Here is a 22,381-nt window from a genome sequence, read left to right as displayed (position 1 = left end):
TTTGATTGTTGGTGCTCTTCACCAAACACATTTGCTCACAGTTATCATTAAGTAGACGGAAACAATTCTGTCACACAGCCATAATGAGTACTGCAATACATTGATAAGAACGTTTACAGATTTGTAGAGACGACGTTTTAAAACCATGCATGTCATGCATAGATGATGTCATCTGAGGCCTGAAAAGCCTTGCTGTGCAGGCAGGTAGGGTTGAGTGTCTACAATATGTCCAGCCATTTTTCAGACAGTTAACCGACCATTTGGACCTGAACATCTCCCCACCGAGAGCTGTCGACCTGCTTCACCTCCATCAGTCTGAAGCCTTGCAGCTTGTGAATGAGTGAAAGCATTTGTAAACTCACACGCTTCTCCCTGCAAGAACTTCAATTTCTTACCAAGCTTTTATTATTATTATTATTATTATTATTATTATTATTCTTTAGTGGTTTTTGAACAGTGTTGCTTGCCCACATACATTTCCTCCATTGTTCTCACAATATTTCACAGATTTCTTTCTACTCATTTACAGTAAACTGCATGGTACACTGGACAAATACAAAACAGAATAGTCACTACACTTCTCTCTATAGCTGCCACAGTACTGAACGCAACAAATGCACATAGCTAATGAATAAATGCTTTATTACGAAGAGTGATATGTATTTCAAAACATACAAACGTATGTGAGGTCCTATTGTCCTTGAAACGCAACTTTGACCCCGAGAGATATTCCACTTGTAGTGTCTGTGATTACTTGATTTATTCTGCAGTCATCTGTTGGACTCCTTTGTCCTTTGAATTGTCTCTTAGATTTATCTTCTCATCTACCAGACAGCCATGCGGTGGAGGTCAAGTCTGAAGATACCACTAACCCTTATTTCATGCCACTCCGCAGCACCTGATTGGCGGCGATGAGCATGACACTGATGATGAAAGCAATAGCGAAGGCGCATATTAAGCTCTTACGCACACACGTTTGCTTGACATGCTGCGTTGGGCTGGAACCTGAAAGGGAGAGAAGAAGAGGTGGGTGGGAAGGAGATAAATATTGCTTAAAGGTCCATTAAATCAAGTTTTATTTATTGCTTGAGAGATATCTAACGGTGAGTGAAAGAACTTATCACAAAACCTATAATTACATGTGTCAACAGTTATAAGGGATGAACACTGCAGAGCAGATCCATTTTCACACCTGTATGCCGTGTAACTACGTACAGATTGAAACACTGATTGGAGTTTTGGAATAACAAATGGATTGACGCTTGACTGGCATATAAAAGATTCCTCATTAAAAGTACAATGTCTTCGTGGAGTCATTTGAAGCAATGACCAAGAAAACTCGACAAGTTCAAACAGAAGTTCAAACAGAAACTCTAATTTGTCATATCTTTTTTTTTAATTGAAGGCGCTGAAACTGCTTACAGGTGTGAGAAAAACCACTATAAATAAATGTTTGTATTTTTAAACAGAATAAAAAGATTATAATCACTGCACATCAGAGAGTAACAGCTCCAGCATTCATTACAGTTACCAAATGACCCTCTATAAAAGAACCATGAAATTAGAATTCCAGCCTTTGAGAGAGCCATTTTCTGTAACTGCCTGTAATCTAGTAATCAAGAGGTATAATTCACTCTTTTATTGAGGGCGTTTTTTGTAAATACCCCGCACGCTTTCATTTAGTGATTGCCTGTATTTCATGCAGTGGCTTTCAAATGAGTGCTAGAGGATTGGGTTCTCCACAGAGAAGCTGTGTGGGTAGATAGAGCTTTAGAAATAGTAGTAACTTCCTCAGGTGAAGAGAAAGAGGGGGAGGTGCAACATTTCATCCTGTACACTGTGAAGTCCCTCCTTCATGTCATCATATACAATTTATGCAAGCAAAAAAAAAAACATAATTCAAAACAATACCAAATTTAAGTTACAATAAATAGCAAATGCAACGCTTACAAGTTCACCATTCACTTGAACATCATCTTGTTCGTGTCTGAAATAAAGGTTGAGAAATTGCATTCAAGTGCAGGAGGGTTTTCCTTACTGTCTATATCAACCTGGCAGTCCTCAGGGTTCTCTATGTGGTTCTCCTCAGTCATGATGATGTTCTCAATGTCTTTCATGGAGAGGTGATCACAGAAGGTGTCGTACAGAAGCCTCTTCAGCTCTTCGACTGTTAACTTTTGCATATCACACTGGAGATAGAGTTTTAAAATCAGCATGGATGTACACAAGCATGCTAAATTTAAAGACATGCATTTACACATATATGCATACAGTAGTCACACACACACACACACACAATACTCAAGGGGGACGGGGCGTGAACTATAAAGGAAATAGCAGGATATTGTATGAAAGTACATTGAAGACTTCTCAACAGTGTAAGTGACATGAAATGATGGAGGTATACATATGATGAAAGGTGAGAAGCGTCTGACATGTTTTTTTTTGGTGGGGGGGGGGCTAGTAATCTATACAGTAGCAACGCACTCTCTGGATACTCAGATGTACATATAGCTATTATCTCTAGTGACATAGCAGGTATAATTTTCCTGAAAATATATAAATTAATAAGTATTTACATTAGGTACTTATTAAATGTACTTCTTTCAATTCCACACAAAAACCTGTAAATAGTAAGGGAACCTGTGCTAATTTGAGTTTTAGCTCACATGGAGTAAAGACTGGAGGTTCTGTCTGATCGATCCAGCAGTACAGATTTGATACTACTTCCATGTTATGTAAAGCTAAGCTGCCTTCACCATTTTTTGCTACTCTGACTGCACCAAGAATTCCCTTAAACATCATCTTTAGATGTAGAGCTTTTCTGACAGCTATATATCCAGTTCTGCTATCATCTGGCTACTGTACAACAAGGGTGACTTTGACACGAGACCCATCCCACTGTCAAAGTGTGTGGTTTATTACCTAATGTGGTGGACCTAAATAAAGAACCATTTCAAATGCAATAAAAACCTGCTTTAATTTTGAGTAATTCAACTGTGGCCATGGAGATCTTTACAGAGATATCAACTCAAAGTATTGATGAAGGATAAAGTTTTTATGGGAATATAAATCTCTTCGAGATTAAAATTCCTCATTAACCACTCGGTGGATGTGGCAATAGAAATGCTTTTTTTCTTTATTCTTTTTAGCACAGTGGCAGAATCTAAATGCTTCTCTACACTTTGAGGTTTTCTGCAGCTGAGACTTCACCATATATCTTCTCTCTAATAAGCAGGAAACGAGAAAGTGAATAATGAGCACCTTCCAAAAAACCGAGTCAAAGTCCGTGCCGTTGAATTTATCGGGCAACCCCGCTGCCGTCAGCTTTGGGCCCAAAAGTGTGACAAACTCCTCAAAGTCCACCTGGCCGTCGCCTGTGGGAGAGAGGCAGCTGGTGTTGACTGCTGCTAGGTTTACTGAATACAGTATTACTGTCCAGTTTTCAATAGAGAACAAACTGTTTCTGTGCTTTCTTGACTTATAAAAAAAAAAATGAAATCCTAATTTAAGTGTCTTGTGTTCACCTTACCATCCATGTCCAGTTTCTGGATGATGACCTCCAGCTCCACCTCATTTGGCATGTAGCCCAGGGAACGCATGGCCATCCCCAGCTCCTGCTTTGAGATGAATCCATTGCCATCACGGTCAAACACTTTGAAGGCCTCACGGATTTCTGCTCAAACACACACACACACGCACACACACACCCACACACACACACACACACATGGATATGGGAAATGTTCCACACATTTGTGATGCTGCATCAATGTCTGAGTCATAGTTATATGGGGGTTGACAGCTTCGGAGAACAAATTGTTCTGGCAAAATGGGAAAAAATATTACAATTAAATAAAAATTACACTCCAACAATGAGCTAAGATTAGGATGAATTGCTGTAATTTATAAGAAAGTGTTCTCTTCCTTCCTTGCATTTAACATTTTGGTAGGATGTATCAAGGCGATGCTGCCAAATCTGAGGCTTTAATTCCAAAAATAACAACAAGACAATGCCGTGCTGTTAAATGAGGTGTGAAACGTATTCAGATGGTTGCATTTTCTACTGTTGAGTCCCAGCAGTCAAATAGTCGCTGAGAAAGGAAGACAAAAAATGACACAAAGGATGGAATAAGATTTCCATAACTCAAAAACAATTACTGCTGGTTCGGGATAATTGCTTAACCTCTACCTGTAAGATTTTCCATCAAAATCAGGTCATAATGTGAAGGAATCAAGCAAAATGGTAATGGTGGGGGCTGTGATGAATAATATGGGTAAAATATTATTTTAATAGAGCAGGAAAAGTAGATGATTGCTGTATTCAGAAAAAAAGTTAATTATGATGCATTTCGTGTGTGTCACTTCTTGTATTTTCCTCCAGAATTGTTTCTATGATTAGAAACCTGATCAACAAGCGATCAGGATGAGAATAATATAAACGTATTTTTTAAAGTTCTTTTTGAAGACGAGACAGTTCATAATTGTCTCATCTTCAGCCTCATATCCAAATCGGGGGGGTCCCGGGTTTGCCTATCGTAGCTGACATCGTGCAGGAGACAAGGTACACTCTGGACAAGTCGCCGTTTCATTTCAGGGTCTCAACTAATCGATCGAATTCAAGACTGCTAAATATTAAAATATAGGCTTGTCTTTTGATGCTGTAGCAACGAGACTGGACGCAAGGCTCATCTGTGTGTGGGTTTCGCTTTCCTTAAATTATGTGGTCTCTGTAGTACCAGTGCTGAATGAAAGTATATAATGTGCATCTGTGTGAGATCGTTCCGTTGTGGTGTGTGCTGCTGTAATTTATGGCACTATTTGTTCAGTGGCTGCTCGCTGCTTTGCCACGTTGAATCTCCACCTCCGCTGCCCATACAAGGCAAATGTTATGCTGCTATAGGCTTTGACCAAGACTGCCAACCAAACAACAAACTCGTACGTAAAAGTTTAGCACTAAATATATCCGGAGCACTGATTGTTGATCAGTCATGCCTTGTTTCTTCCAGTTCTACAGACTTTGGAAATGTTGATTGACAGGAAGAAAGTTACTTTCAGCTAAAACTGAGGAGGACAAAAAAGCATCGCGTACAGAGACTCAAGCTCCTCCAAAAAAAACATCAAGTAGTAAAACAATGCTCCAGTGCTGGACACATGAAGCAGTGAGTGGAGAATGACCCCATCATTACCAAGAGGCACAGTAACTGGAGGAAATCATAATGCTGTTAATCTTACAGTGCAGAAAGAGCTCCTCATTTAAAACCAACACAATGTTAAATTCACTGCTTGATTAGCAGAACAACAGGGTAGAGCAGGATTGCTAAAGATAGAGATGATATTAATTATCACATTACATAAAATATCTGTAATGCTGCTAATATGGCATGCAATGAAATCTCCATTCCAACTCATATACTCATAAGCGTCTTTATTCTCCTGAAACCTTATTGCAGAGGTCTGACAGACCATTACAGATGAAGTCAGAGTAAAGAATTTGCAATTATAAGGAGGAGCGCTGTATGAATAATAAAAACAACACAAGAACTAAATGATGTTGCTTAATGTGTAACTTATTGCACAGTTCACTGACATTAACAGCCTGCTGCATGGTCTCCAAATGCCAATGAAATGCCTTTATCTTCTCAGTTTATGCCAAATGAGTTGCTGTTATCTAAATGTAATAATATAAACTAACTTTATACGTTGCAACTGCTGCTCTCTCTGGAAAAACAAAACGCAAACGGTCGATAATGGTGAGAAAGCCTGTGCAGCATTCTTTGTATAATTAGCTGACACAACTTGAGAAAATTATTTGCTGCAATCAAGAACATATCTGCAGAAAATAAAATCCTGCTACAGAGATAAGGGTACGAGGCAATCACAGAGTGGATAGCATCTGGCAATGCCATTCATAAAGTCCACCAGAATGACATTCACTGCACCGATTTCTTTTCCCTGCACAATGTCTTACTGGAGGTGTAGTTTCAATCATTGAGAGCCATTGAGGTTTTAGTCCTTCCCTTGGTGTGATCTTAATGTTTCTAGAATAACAATGCCTCTTAATCCACCTGAGGTCTTGCTCCATCTGTTTACCCTCCAATTAGAGGCTTTCCAGCACATACCGGCAGCAAAGAGATAAAATAATGTTGCATGCAAGCAGCAGGCAAACACTCTTGAATTAGGCGCCAAAACAATTGTAGTAAATGTTCTGTCTCCCCTGAAAGCATTATTCATTGATGATGCATCTAGATGTGCAGAAAATAGAGTCATGTATGCTGCATGCAATGCTACTAATTCAATATATAGATATTAATAATATGGCCACAAATTGTTATAGTAAGATGTTATACTCATGCACCTTTTAAAGGACATAATACCTGTACTAAAATAACTTGACATGCATGCTATTAAAAATATAGAATCAAAACCATTTGCCTTTGCCTGAACTCTACCTGAGCGCTTCCAGAGTGAAAATAAGAAAAGCAGGCCATGCATAACCCTGCATTATTGATTAAAAAAAGAGACTGATTTATAATTCAGCAAAGCACTTTTTTTTTCTTTGTGCAGTGAACACACATCCATATATAGGATTATTATTTATTATTTCTGGTTTATTTGAATATGGACAAAGACAAAACATAGACACATGTAGCACAAGTATCTGATGCCTGCATTATAGCGCTTATAGCTGAAGCTAATTTGCAGCACCTGTCCACAGATGGGCTTCCAACACAGATATCCATTTCCAAACATGGAAAGGAAGGAAAATTGTTTTAAAAAGTCATCTATGCATGTTTTTATCACAGAACTAAAACAATTAAGAATAAAACAAGACAGTAATAAAAAAGAAATGTTAGAGATAAAACTATGTACACATTTAAACATGGGTACAGTGCTGCTGCTTGCACATCCAAGATTTCGTTTCTTATTATATATATAATAGTTATTCTTAATGGTCCTCAAGGGGTACAACTGCTGTTTATTCTCTCATCTTCACATAAGCAAGAAAATGTGAATCTTCCATACAAACATACAGCCCAGTTCTTTACTGAGCAACAGTAGAACAACACAGAGAATCAAAAATGATAAGAATAAGAATGATAAGAAACAACCATATGGGACAACAAGGAGGTCGGCTGCAGAGAGATCTATTATCCATGGCACGCCTCTGTGTGATGCATTCATAACATGTAAATTAAAAACCAGTAGGAAAATCTTTAAAAAAAAAAAGAGCAAATGCATTAAAACAGGTCAGATATTTGTGTTGTATTTCTTCAATATATGGGCCGCTGCATTCTGAACGAGCTGTTAGCTCAAAATACATTAAAGATGAGAGAAGAACACTTATGTGATATCAAATGTGTACTCCAAATGGGCAGAGGCCTCAGGTGAGAACACAATATAACCTCAAGGTTTTTAATACGATCCTGTAGTAACAAAGCTGTCGCTGGACATTTGCCCCAAACGTAGTGATGTCTGTCTTTTCTTGCTCTAACCCTGGAGGTGTTTTATGTGAGGAAGGTTTTACGTTGTAAATTGTATGTATGGTTTATTATTTTACGCTGACCTTGCTGCTGCCCTCTTGGCCCGGTCTCCCTTGGAAACAAGATCTTTGTACTCAATGGGACAAACCTGGCTCACCACAAGAGATCTAAAAGAGAAATGGATTCTAAGATTGGGCAAGTAATTTATAATTCCTAAATCATTCAGCAAGCTAGACCAGACTATCAGTCTGAAAGAGTACAGTGTATTTCAAATATTCAAATTCACTATCTGAATCCATTTATTCTGGCAATGGAGCCAATCCCAGCTGGGAGGTGGTGTACACCCTAGACACGTCGGCAGTTCGTTACAGATTATTAATATTTATGAGTTCTGCATATTTATTTCTTTAGTACTTTGTGTTGACAATATGGGAATAGCTCCAAGAAACTGTTTCATATGACTTGGCTCTCTCTATGCAGTGATCGGTATAATTTGGATGTCAATAGTTTAGGTTCTTGCCTTGTTTCTTGTTGACTGCTGAGATCGGCTCCAGCTTGGCCCGCGACCCGATGACGGAATAAGGGGTTGGAAAATGAATGAATGCTGTAGGGCTTCTGGGCTGCAGGTTCACTAAGAAGGTGTGACTATTTTTGTTGAACGGTATTTGCTTTGATGTATAGAGGTGCTTGTTGACCTTCGAAAAGATATGACACATGCCTCGTGATGTGATCTGACAGAGAATGATAACCTAAGTTAGCATTAGTTGAGAGACCCGAGCATCAGCAGCTGAAATCACAAGAGAAATGCGCGGCGATGCTTGGCTGGTACAAAGACTAACTATCTTTCTGGCTAAATTTAACATCAGTGAAAACGAATTCTACATGGTGAACCTTGAGCAGAACAGGTGAATACGGGGCTTTTGTAGCAATGTAGTGTCCATTAATGGAATCCAAGGACTGGCTTGGTAAGCCGGCGATCCTCATCATACCAAAACAACCTGCACCTTCTTGTAGGGTTGCTCTGCTCTGAATGGGTAATTGCAGCACACCCACTCTATGTAAGATCTTATTAGTGTGAGAAAAGTACATCGCTTTGTGTGTAGGTGTGTAGGTGTGTGTGTGTATGTGAACATCAGCTGACTATATTCAAACACCCGTACAAACCTTAATCCACCTTTAGCTGTTTACAGGCCAATTTGGGCACCAGAAAGATTTTTATATTACCATAACAGGCTTCTAATAAGGCTCTGGAGAATTCAAAATGGGAATATAAGCATGTTTAAGCCATCCACGTATTAAGGAAAAATCACATCTCAAGGTCTGGATAAAAGCAACTCCCTCAATTGAAGCAGTCCTCTCCCGAGCAGCACTGACCACGTGGGGAAAATGTTAGAAAGGTCAGCTTTTTAAATCCTGCTTGCCCTTGAATGATTGCAGATGGTGGGAAGCTGTGAAATTTGCCAGTTCTTTCTTTTCCAATAAGAAAAAGGGGAATCTTAAATTAATCGATTTTTCTTCCCTCTCAGGTTATCTGGGCGCTGAAAGTTTTTATCATCTCAAGCGATGCCAAGTTGAGTCAGACACAATGTCTGGTACAACGCTGAAACACGAGAGGCACACATGAAACAAAGGTGGACAATCAAAACCTTTCACCACAAATTACTTTTTATCCAACTATCCCGAATCAGTTTCATCGCATCAACTGTCCAAACATGCTCATGGATCATGTTTTTCCCGCTACTGGGTTTGGGTGTATCGACTGGCTTAAATTCAAAGCCGATCAAATCAAAGGCAGGGAATGTGGCCCATCTCATCACAGTTCATTTCACAGGTATAAAAGGTCTTCTGGACTCATTCCTTTGTGTGAAATCAAAATGGAAATTAATTGTTCCGCTATAACCGATCCAGCAGTTCGGATTGCATCATTTCATGATTTTCTCCATGACACCAATGCCTTTTTTTTACAGCAACTGATCACACGTACATTTTATATTAACAATTTCATTAGCAGCAGCAACAAGGTCTCACATGCAACCCCAGCTGTCCCCGGTCCAGAGCTTAGGTTTATTGTATCACTTTTTTCCTTCCCTTTCTTCCCACCTTTACATCCTGATTAATTATTTACTTCCTCAGTCATTTTAACTCATATGAATGAGTGTACAGATGAAGCAGCTCAATGACAGATGCTTCACCATCCCTCAACATATTAAGATTGTGTAGTCATTCATTGATTCATCTTCTTGAAGAGATGATCATAATTGTCTCATTTACTCTGGAGTCCATCCCAGCTGACGACTGGCGAGAGGCGGGGTGCACCCTGGACGGTACTTCATGATCAGGGCCACACATAGACAAAGAAACATCCACGCTCACATTCATGTTCAGTTGACCTAAGTTGTATGTTTTTGGAGGAGAACCTGGAGAGAACCGGCCCAGAGAGAACCCACACAGGCACAGGAAGAACAAGCAAACTCTGCACAGAAAGGCTCCATGTGGAATCAAACCTGTAACTTTCTTGCTGCAACACGCTGCTGCCTGATTGTGTAGACATTTCTAAACAATATAACTGTAGTATACTGTACAGTTGTGTGGTCTTTGCTAGTGAAATAACAAATGTTGATAGATATGATTGATGTGAGAAATTAATTCTATTTGGGGGTTTTTAGCTGCAAAGTTGACACAGATTCAGATGAAGATGACGAGAGTGATTTTGGTGCAGCAGATTTTCACCCATCCTCTATATGACCACAGTTTCCAAACATTATTTTTTTCAGTGCCTGCAGGACCTGGTGGTATGCTAATGCTTTAATAGTTCTATTGAAGTGACCAGAATATAAATTAGATTGGCTACTTCTGGATCAACATTTAGGTAATGAGTGTTTGGGCATGTTATGACAACAGTGGGATTGTGGGAAAGGAGAGACATTTTTTTTCGTGTGTGTAAGTATTAAGGAGCATTTTTTATTTTATTTTTTTCCAGAGATTGCCTAAGGCAGAACACAGTGTCCTGCGCAGCCTTTGAGTCATTGTTGTGCTGGCCCAGGGACCTGATGCAGATGGTTTATTCTGTAAATGTTAATGAAAATGCAGGAAAGTACACATTGATTGGCATTTGTTTACTGTATGTATGCAGAGAATTGCTATGGCAACTACATTTGTTGGATGAAGTCCCAAAGATATATCATGTATCCAGGAGACAGACTATGACAAATTAAAAAAAGATTTATAAACTAAAGGCCTGATAATGATATATAATAATGACAAAAACACACTTTCAAAGAGCAATAAGCCTTTCAGTATACCGGTAATTGCCGATGAAAACAAAGCCAGTCAGAAGCAAGAGCAGGTATCACTTGTCATCCGATACTACATTTAGGATATTTTTCATGAGAAGTATGATTGCTTTTGTAATATCAGCAGTGCATCAGGGCAGCAACGCTTTTCAGTCCTAATCCTTATTAAAAACCACCTGAGAAAGACAATGAGAGATGGCCAACTTGGGGTCACGAGCATTGAGTCTAGATCGGCACAGACATCGGATCTGAATACATTTGTGTGCCGTTTCTGCCTCAGTCATGAAACAAAAAAGAATCATTATTCTATTTTGCGAGGAACCCAATCAACTCTTGATTCTTGGTGTCTGGATTTTGTTTAATGTCCTAAAATGGATTTGTCCTTGTTCGTAAACACTGCCAGATTGTCCGTTCTAAACTGTGATAACTATGCTGTAATAACATGCAGTGCCTGTTTGAAGTTGATGTGTTACATATAGGGTGTACTGTATTACGGTTTCTGCACCCCAGTTTAAAAGGACACTTTCATAGGAGCGGCACATCTGCGATGTTGCGGTTTATCAAAGCTAATATTCCTGTCATGCTTCTGTGAAAGTGTTTTGGTATCATACTCTGTAAAGCCTCAGAGGCCTGTCAGGTACTCACATACAGTAGAACATAGAGGATACTTCTCTTCAGGAAAGTCCCTTAACATGATCCTGCATCAATGTTTGAGACACTGTGAATCCACACATACAATCACTGCAATAGGGTTTTAATGGTTTGTTAGAGAAATCTAAGACATGATTACAAAATATTATCTTCGGCCTTTCAAAGGTATTGAAAGGCACAAGTGGAATTTCACCTTTGTTGCAAATGTAAAATTAAGTAAATTACCGGTTTACAGCGAAATTTTGTTTCAGAATTGTTTCATTAAAGAACATTGATTTGATTGATTTTTTTTCATAAGTATGAAATGCTCACATCAATGTGTGGGATGGAACAAATTGGCTGAGAGATACAATTTTAGTGAAATAAGGTGTTTTGTTTTGTCTTTGTAAGAGAAAACTATTTGGATTGTTTATTTACAGTATCTACTCCACACTCCTGATAATGAGCTTCCATATCTGCATGCTATCACCATGATTTGTAATTGTATTCTGTGTTATCCAAATCGTCTTAACACCATGTGCGCCCACTGATTCTATACTAGCAATACATTAAGAACATACTTTCTGTCTCGCCAAGCAGATGCCGATGTCTTTAAATATCTTCATTTGTATTCATGTAGGAATTTTCAAAGGGCGAGATGTCAACCCTCCACCTCAGGGCAAAGAATGTGTCAATGGTTGTTTTTTTTGTCGCAGCTACAGTAGGAGTCGATCTCAAACATCTCCTCAGGCAGTTTTTGCCCCTAGGAACACATGTGAATATGGGCTACATTCACGTTAGCTTCGTGAGGCTGACTTAGATGCATGTTCCCAATTTCATGACAATTGATGAATTTCAATTTCAGTCTTGGTCAAATTTAAGATTTAGAAATACTGACTGGCCAATGGTGTTATTCGTGAAACAAATGTTGCTAGTGTTGCTAAAACATCAAGCAGTTTTAATCCTGTCCCTTCATGCAATACGTCGATTGAAGCCACATCCTCCAGAAACCTTCTGCATACATTAATTCCAAGGCCATCAGCTTTCTAATTTACAAATAAGGCAAGGCAAACAGATAAACCTTCCTGTCATCACTTATATTACAAATCCAGATTTAATCTTCAATCAGTGTGGTTTTGTTATCACTCCCTTTTTGTCGCATTTCAGCTTCCTGTCTCCGGTTGGAAGTGACAGCCTATCTTTGTTTGATCTAAATATTAGGGAAGCTCCTCTCATTCTGCCATGTAACACTGACAACTGGAGAGGTAACTGTCGGGTGTGGCGGTTTTGATTGTCACACAGCGTTAATTTAAAATGCTCCATGAGAGATTTGTCCCCACCGGGGCTCTACGACAGGTTTGACTTTGAAGTCTCTTTCAGTGATCATGAAAATGTTTTCATAAACAACCAAACACAATGACACTAAAACTAAGAGAAACCCCCCCTGCATCATTACTCCTTTCATGCATGAATTATGAAACCCTCATTCAGATTGTTTTTCAGCATTTTTACTCATCTTTAGGCATAAAAAACAAGCTTACAAAATCAAATCCATATTTTATAAATATATTATTAAAATATAGAAATATACAAAAACTTTGAATTACAAGCTGGACATTTTAACAAGTTCATTTCCAGCCCAAAAAAGTCTCTACAGATAAAAAAAATAATAATCAAACTTTCAAGAACTGCAGCAGGAATTGACTGTGTAGTGTAGCGTGGTGCATACGGGGCTAATCGACGGTCGCCAACAACGCCACTTTAGGACCTGCCCCTAAAGATATAGTTTTTCCTTTTGGTCCCCAGCTCGCTTTAGCGGGTTTCCCACCCACAGGTCCGCTCACAGTGATGACCAGCACGGCATTAGGAATTCAAAACATTTATTTACACTCTAAAAACAAAACTAACAAAAGAAAAGGAGAGACACGCAGTGACAGTCTATACGGCCAACCTGCCTTCGAGACGGGGAAAACACAAAATGAGGACACCGGCACGAGGGAGGGGAAGCACCTATATACGCCGCCCCCCCAATCAGTGGTAAACGGGCCACAGGTGCTCCCTCCCACACCTGCCTGCCCAATTAACCCCAATCATCCGGTTACATTGTAGCCTATGAATTGTTGGTGAACTATAGCCAGAGAAGCATGATGTAAATGTTTTCCCAATATAAAATCGACACAAGGAAAATCTAGCAATTGTATGACTAACTTAGAAGTTCTAGCTGTGTGTCGACCATCTGGTTTAAAATATTTTTTTTACTTGCAATTGCTTGTCATTGGCTTTCAGTATATGAGGTGTCTGTGTCGGTTCTTAGTCATCCAGGTCGGGGTAAATCACGACGAGCAAAAAACCAAACAATCAACTGACAGTGTCCACTCCAGTGGCTGATGTGCAAATAAACCATTCAAACTCATGTGTTTATCAGAAAACAATATTTCAATAGCTGCCCACTGTCGTGACCGCTGCCTGAAAGGGTAAAATACTTAAGGATATAAATCTGTATTTTTGGTTCACAGTGACTTTTAATCTTAGGAATCTTCTGGTTCTATAATCAGCAAAACAGATTCCTGTAATATGATGTCCCCCAAAGCCTTATTTAATTTCATGCATTTGGAGTGAAGTCTGCAAAAACACGAAATTACTATTTCTTTATATTACAAATATTATATATTATATTATAGGTTGCTGTATGGTTACACATTTAGTTTTAACTCCAACGTGTGGCTTTTGCTACATTCATTCTACATTTTTGTTAAGGTTCTTTGAGAAGTTTTCTTATGTACCGGTATATGAATTGGATGAATTTACCTAATGATTAACTATATATTAATGCATTTTATTATCATTCTTGCTCCCAAATGAATAAAGCTTTTTGAGGTTTCTGGGGCAACTGTCTCATCACTGTCAGAAACAAACTGAATTTGGGCCTAATTCATTTGATCAAAGTTAAATTGCAGCTCCCCTCTGGCAATCATTACAGTTTATAATGGTCATGAGACAGGATGAATGGTTTTCTTTTTTCCAGCAAGTCTAGAACTGGAAAATGACAAAAGCAAAAAAACATGCTGTAACCTCAGCCTATTTTGCAGCATCCAATAGGTCTATTGTTAAAAGGGCTACCCACTCAATTCTACCGGTGCAAATACTGAAATTGAGCTCTGCATGTATGTGCATGTGTGTGTTCGGGTGTCTGTGTGTGTGTGTTCGTGTGTTCGTGTGTTTTCATGGTGGAGAAGGTCTGAACAATATCAAGCTCCTGTAATGTGTTTTTTCCCTCTTGTGTAGGAGGAGAAATGAAGAATTTAGAGTTCAATTCAATTTACGCTTGCATCAATGTACATTAAGGTTCTTGCCACCCTCCCTCTACCACACACACTCACGCAGCCCTAATCGAACATCAGAAAAATTGTGTTTTGTTCCAATTATAGCTGTGACAGCTTCCTCAGCCACAAAGTATAGCACCATTGGTCCAGTCCCTGGGGTGTCCAAGCTAAATGAAAATTAAGTCCTTTGTTATGTATGCCAATAGCGTTCCCAATACACACTTGCATACACATATTCACTAATGTGCAATGGAGCTATGTGACATAGCTGACTTCTTCAACATCCTCAGTGCAAAATCATGTTTAGAGGTAATTCTGCTAAAATAACCAACCAACATCATCCCTGTGATGTTTATAATCTTTTGTATTTCTTTTTTTTTTTTTCTGTGTGACAGAAAGAGCTGCAAATTTTAGTAACACTGACGAAAACAAGGACAGCAATTATAGATGTCCTTTGTGACTCTCCTTTTAGAGTTGTCCTCTTTCACAACCTGTAAGACGTTCTTGACAAGGGATCACTAGTACTTAACAACGGCTGAAGAAAGCTCTGCTGCTGCTAGCTGTGCATAACCCCAGGCTCTCCTGCGTTCTCCATAAAGCACTCCATTATTTCTCTACTGCTCAGATTCCCACTGCAGGTTGAGCTGTAAAGCCCAAATGGCACACTCATTCCTGACTCATTAAAGGCAAAATTGAGTGGTCTGTTGTTTGCCACATTCAAAACATAGTTGTAAATTAGGGTGGGGAAAGGGTTAGGGTTTTCTGAATCTCACCAATCCTAAATTGATTTTAGTGCCACCAAAAATGATTGAAATGTGTTCTGTGTTGCTGCAGAGCTAAAAAAAAAAAATACAAAAAATCAGCAATATATGTCTGCAATTAAAGGTTCTTGTACACTAGAAATCACATGACATTAGTGTGATGCAATGACAACCAAATATTATTTTTTGATACTGCCATGTTGACATTTCCTTTACTTCATGGACTCAGTTTGTTGGGTTTTAAAGCACAACATGAAGGTAATTGAATGACAAAAATACAGAATCTTAAAACAGTCTTATTTACTTTGCAACCATTCTTAAATTTCCTGGATGTTGCTGGCCTTCAGGAACAGGCACAGAGGTGGCTCGTGCAATTTAAATCAGACTCATATTTGGTCACTATTTCTAATTAACATCATCCTCAGCAGTGAAAAGTGTTTCCCTGCCAACTCTATTATGTGTATACGAGTGAGTTTTTGCACGTATTGCAGATACAAAGATGAGAGAAAGACAAAGAAGGAGTGTGTGCCGTTGTATTTTCAACTGTGTTCAACGCCAGGTTCAATTAATGGCTAATTTCTTATTTATCTCAGGGAAATTCTGCATGATGGTTGGGGACATTTTTCACAGGTCCAGCTTGTCTGTAATTGACACATATGCATGCCAGTCAGAACCAGAAAGGCAGACATTTTAAAAGAAAATGTGCATGCTGATATGTCAGACTCTGTGTTGAAAGAAGTCAAAATTGTCAAAAGAAATATGTCTCACTGTTGTTTTCCTGACTATTCATGCATTATTAACGTAACAAGGATGAGAGATGCGTGAAAGAAACAATTCAGCGGGGATGTGCCAGAGATACCTTGCAATGTCACACTGCTGAATTCATGGCAACCGCGAAATAACTTAATGTCAACACTTACTTTGGGGCTTGAACAATGTCCCTGGGGCTCCAGATAAAAATGTGCAGATGGCTCGGGTTCTCCACAAGTGCTGCAGGCTTGAATATTCTCAGGGTGCTTGAAAAAAATCCAATTGCTCAGAATCATGTCACTATGCTCTCTGGAATGCCACCATTTGCTACAGCAGTGCTATTAAGGATTGATTTGTAATGTAGAACAATGCATTTAATGTAAGTTTTATTCATCATGGTTGTTTAATCCACTTTCATTTCAGAGTCTCCAGAGTAGGTTATTATCAAGCACTTCTGGACCGTATGACCGTCAGAAAGTCTGTCGGCATGAAGTGAAATTTGTCCTATTCATCCAGCAACTTTTTTTTTTTTTTTTATAATGCCAGAGCATCACTGCAATCCTCAAGTGGGCCTTGAAGCATAACAATTGCAGTCGCGCCTGAGTTTATTTCACCAAATCAGTCTTACATTGGCAAAATATGCAATCATCACTCTCTGGATAAACTGCAAATCTGTATCAATGAAGAAAATGTACAGATTTATCACAACGTGTGAGATTATATTTGCACATTCTGTTCAATATTTCAACATCAGAAAGAGAGGATGATTTGAAAATGTGAAACGGGTAAGTTTGAAATCAATCCTTTCCCATCTCCGTCTGCGTCGTGAGCGCTGTCCAAGGTGCTGACCGAGGCTCCAGTGAATGGACGCTCCACCTCAGGAGTACCCCACAGCCGCCGCACCGTGACATGAGCCTGCTCGGCATAAAACAGCTCCTGTGTGTCACCACCCTCAGGTATACGCGAATGGAGAACATCTCACCTTCAACTTCGTCCTCGGGCAGATTCACTGGCGCGCTGTAGGAGAGGATGTCGGGGATGGTGCACATCCCGCGGTACATCAACGTGGAGGAGATCGGGTGCATCGGCATGACTGCGACCTTTGGCAGCTATACCTGCGCCCTCGTCATACAGAAATGTCTACAGAGAGAATCCCAACTTCCCTCCGCGGTCGCCGGGGGAACGGAGAAGCGAGTCCATGGATGAGGTGGGGGGGTGAGGGGGGGACGGTGGATTCCGCAGCGTGTCTGGCAAAATCTTTGGTTAGAAACAAAAAAGCTGGAAAATTAAAGGGGGAGTACTAGCTCATTGTATATATTGGTCTTTTCAAATAAAAGAAAAAAAGATAAATACACAAGTCCACTAGAAAAGAACAACTGCCTTTAGAATTAAGACAACGCGTGCACGTACATGCATGAATCACTATCAGCCAAGACCAGCTGCATCTGAAGTGTCGGGTGTCTTAAACCAATCGATCGGCTGTCTGAGCATTTAGTCCCAGCGTTTGTCTGCCGCCGGCAAATTCCTGCATCCACTTGTTGGATCCGCGCTCGCTTGACGCACACCGTCCTTCGTGCAGCCCCCTTCACAGAGTCCACAGAAACGACGCGCTACACTTGAAAAGAGCCTCGAACGTGTGAACAAATGGCGGGTCAACCCGTGTCCGGCCCCCCAAAGACCATAAGAGTAGCGTCGTTCCTAATTGGTCACGGATAGGGGGGCGCATTGCGATCCAGCTGTTCCATATCAATGGAGGAGTGAAGCGCTGATTCCTGGTGAAAGGAAGCTCACTGTGGATTTCTAGTTCGTCTCTCTCTCTCTCTCTTTCTCTCTCTCTTTTTCTCTCTCTCTCTCTCTCTCTCCCTCTCTCCCTCTTTCTCTCTCTAGCTCTCTCTCTCTCCAGCTTCTCTCCATGCGCATTCTGATTCCTCGCTGGCCGGTCGCATGTGGTCGGTAGATGTTTCTCCTACTGCGCTATGCGCTGTGATTGCATTACAATCGAGACCTTGATGCTTCTGAAGTTTTGTGGCACAAACTGCATCAAGTCGTGATGGACAACGGAAGTATTGTAGAAAGAGATAAAGAAGAGTTTCCCCCATATATACCTCTGCTCTATTCTGTTAATTTTAGGTGTTGATCTGTTTGAATCTTTCTTTTTTTCTTTCTTTCTAAATTGCTATCACAAGATAATTTGTTGTAAGGGACTTTGTTTAATTGTCTTTATATTTATTTTATGAATTCTTCAATGTTATTGCATCGTATATGAAACAACAGCTGACCAACAAACTACAATAAGCTAATTGACAGGAAAATGGGAAATAGTTTGGGGCACACAAAAATAAAAGTGATTTATTGATATGCAAAATGGTTATGAGAACATTTATAAAGTCAATTTAATTGCTTAATAATAACTTCTTCTTTTGTATTTTGATCTTACTTCATTGTTTAGGGACTCTGCAGAGAATTATCACCTGATTCTGCAGCTCCCACTGGGCTTTTTAGAGACTAATGGTTAGTCTCAGCTCACTAGTTGCCTGCAAGTTTTATGTTTTCCTTAATTCTCACTGCTCTCATTTCTTTATTTGGCCCAAGCAGGCTGCTGTTTTTAGTGAAGTCTACAGCTCTACAAATCCACAGTTTCACTTTGACTCAAATCAGACACAACTTAAAAATTAAAGGGACCGTTAGCCACTGCCAAGTTATCCATATCAACTTCACAGACGATTATTTGACAATGTTGCGTTTGTGTTTTGCTATTATAGATGTAACTGATTTTTTTTATTTTTTTTTGGCCTGAAAAGGAATTGGAGTCTTCAGGAACCCAAACAGTATACGGTTGAGAGGATGTTTCCATTCTCCTCGTAGAAGGGGGTCTATAAAATAGGAAATGTGTGTCATATAATGCACAGATGCCCCCCCCTACTGAGAAAGCTTGATTTGAAAAGTCATAGAACAAACATAAGCAGAACCAATGTAAAACTGAGTGTCTGTTTGAATTCTGTCCATCGGTCACGGACCCCCTATTAAGTCTGTTGTGTACCGAAAAAAGGGGACAATTTATGTGAGGACAGAAAGTTTTAGATACAGAAACAGGTAGAACTGGTTGAGGTGCAATTACAGGCTAGGTTGGCTATAGGTTTATACCAGGGGTCAGTCCTCTTCTGGGATGATCTAACCCCAAAGAGGAAATATATACTTCTCATTTTGTTCCATCGTTACTTGACCACTGAGTTTCAACATTCTCCACACATGACAACATCCACAAGGCTGGCTGGCATTTTCTAATGTTCAACAGACCATTAGTCAGTCTGACAGTGTCAGCAGTGTCCAACACCTGCTGGCTAGACACAAAAGGGCAACACCACTTTGTATCCTCGTGTGACATGAGGCACCTTTTATTTTCACAAAAAAGTCTGCCTAAAGCCCCGCCAGCAGGAGGAAATGTGGAAGGTCAGAGCACTTCCAATAGCCATGATATTCAGACTCCAATATATTACAGGGTTCCTTTGTCACTGAAAATGTTTAATGATTCTTTTTGCCATGACAGTTTCTCTCAGAATATAGCTACATGTGTTCTGTGAGTGGAGAGCTGGCTGTAAGGCTGCTGGTTCTGTCTCCACAATACTTCCTCACACCGTCACTTGTTCAGTAAATGCTGTCCTGACTGCAGATATATGGAATAAAGCACAGAGAGTGATATAATCTGGGAAGAACACTTGTACTCTATTTATGCATTGGAATGATTAGATTTTTTAATGATATTATGAGAAATAATCAACAACACAATTTTATTTTATTACTGAAGAAACCTGAAGTTTGTGGATAACTGAGGATCTCTTTCATGCTACATGAAAACAACCAACACTTAACTTGCAGATTTAGTTTATCTGAAAAACAATCCAAATGTTAGTTATGAGTATAATTATGAATTAGTATGTATTCCGAATAGAATAGAAATATATATGTATTTTAAAAACTTTAAATCCTTACCCTATTTCTTCATTTTTCCTCACATCTCATCTTCAGATAAGGCTGATGAGACTGTAACAAAGACATAGCGCTAAAACAAGTCCAGGTACCCACAGCGGCCTGATTAAATTGTAGCAGATTAAAGGAAAAATAGTGATTTAAAAAAATCATACCCGAAATGAGGGTTAATTACCAGGATTACATAAAAATGTAACATGTGACAAATGTGGTCACATTGTGTCTTTCTTTTGAAAATAATGCTATAAAGTCCATGAAATGAGAGCTTGTGGCGACACCCCTGAGGTCAGAGCCGTCTGCTTCTGTGGAACAAATAAACCTTTTCAATTCAGACTACGTCCTTGGCTATTGACCAGCACAGCATCGAATTGGAGAGAATAATAGCCTATACTGAATCCCATTGAGTAGCTCCAGGATTATGAGCATGGAGCCAGGACATTGAAGGGAACAGACTGAGGAAAAGGCTTTTCCTCTCTCTTTGGAGGAAACAGGAAAGACAGATGTCATTTCACAACCCAGCTGAACAGACTCATGGCATTAACACATTGAATTACAGTGAGTTCATGTAGTTATGCAATATGTTTAAAGAATTCCTACGTGAGACCATTCTGCAATCCCGTTAGCCATCCATGCAACTTTCATTCGAAGATCTGACATCATCCCTTTTCATTTTATGCCTCTTTCCACTACAGACCATCATTGGCCTGGTGCTGCCATTCTTAAAAGTTTCTTGTTATATAAAGAGGAGTTACAGTCAGTGAGGGAATTATGGATATGCCTGCAGTGGATCAGCTTCTGAATGAAGCTGCAGATCAACTTAAGTTGCACTGCAGGGCCAAACATTTATTCCCTCAACATTTGGCTTGTTTTCATAACCATGATATGGCCTCCTCTTTCCTTCCTGCTTTCCTTGCTCGGCGGCGCCAAGCAGGACACAGATGATGATTTTCAGAGGATGTATTGTTTTGCTGTTTGGAGAGCTTCCGCTGGAAGGAGGTGTAGGAGGAGGGGGGGGCTGGGCGTGGAAGAATTAAATACTCTCTATTTGGGGAAGAAACAAGGCAACAACCCCTGGTGGCACAGAGGTCCGCTGTGCTTCCTTCCTGCAGAATCAGGCTCCTACTCGTCTGACAAAATATTTTGTAGGACTTTGAGGGACTCAAAGTATTGCTGTATTGAGGATACTGAAGGCTGGAATAGTAGCAGATTGGTAATTAAAAAATATGATCTATTATTGTGCTTTTACATTTATGCCTGATAAAATGTATTGATTGTCGTCTTTTAGCCCGTGTAACACCTAAACTACATCCATTGATTTAAGCTTGCTATATGAAAGTTAAAAGTTAAATGTTTTACAAAATAAAATACTTCCATGATTTGTGTTCAGTTTTCAAATGTTCTTGGGTGCAATTCCGAATGATGTATTTGACAGAGTTGAGCAGTAATTTAAATGTATAAATCTACTGATAAATGTATAAATCTACTGATAATGATGCAACAATACATATGTAAACTAACATATGTATAGTCCAAGGACACAAATGCTCCCCAAAAATGACAAAAAATTTTTACCTGTATTCATCAACTGACATTCAACTTTTCAATAAATAAATATTTTTTTAACTTGCTGTTTGCACTCCAAGAATTTCTACGTTCATGAAACGTCCCCATATTTTGACATGGTCTAAATTTAGTTCCTAAATTTTACCATGCAGTGGGACCATTACAGTAAAAGCAGACTCTTTGTTACCAGTATAGGTCAACAGTTTGTGAGTGAGTGGACAGAGAAAATATTTCAGCCTGGTAAGCTAATGTTAGTCCACACCTCTATATTCACTCCATTCATAGCAATTCCCATTTTTCTTTTCTTTTCTTTTTTTGTTGTTTATGTCGGTAACATACATTTCACTTTGAAGGAAAAGCATATTGAAAAGTGTCTTCGGTTGCAGTTCAGAAATGTTCTAATCTTTTCTTAGTTATAATTAATAAATGATTGCTATATCCTAAATTATTATTTATTTAGCTTTTTTTTTTTCACACTCCAAAAAGGTGTCCAAATGGTATCCATGACTCTGCATTTGTTTTGAAAATGCTGCCCTACAATAGATAAACAGACAGACAGACAGTATATTGTATATTGCTGGTCCTGAGTT

General features: G+C 39.3%; 1 protein-coding gene across 1 annotated transcript; it reads right to left on the bottom strand.

Moving 5' to 3' along the window:
- Positions 1–874: 874 nt before the first annotated feature.
- Positions 875–17,332, bottom strand: LOC137893109 (calcium-binding protein 7). Its single transcript, XM_068738550.1, has 5 exons — positions 17,224–17,332; positions 3,533–3,676; positions 3,265–3,377; positions 2,039–2,189; positions 875–1,005 (listed from the first exon to the last, which is right to left on the bottom strand). The coding sequence occupies exons 1-5, from the start codon at positions 17,330–17,332 to the stop codon at positions 875–877; spliced, it is 648 nt and encodes a 215-aa protein (XP_068594651.1).
- Between the last annotated feature and the right edge of the window lie 5,049 nt (positions 17,333–22,381).

Source organism: Brachionichthys hirsutus, chromosome 4 (genome assembly GCF_040956055.1).
Source record: "Brachionichthys hirsutus isolate HB-005 chromosome 4, CSIRO-AGI_Bhir_v1, whole genome shotgun sequence".
NCBI lineage: Eukaryota > Metazoa > Chordata > Actinopteri > Lophiiformes > Brachionichthyidae > Brachionichthys > Brachionichthys hirsutus.
Note: the sequence above shows the minus strand (reverse complement) of the source record. Positions and strands in the feature narration are given on the sequence as shown.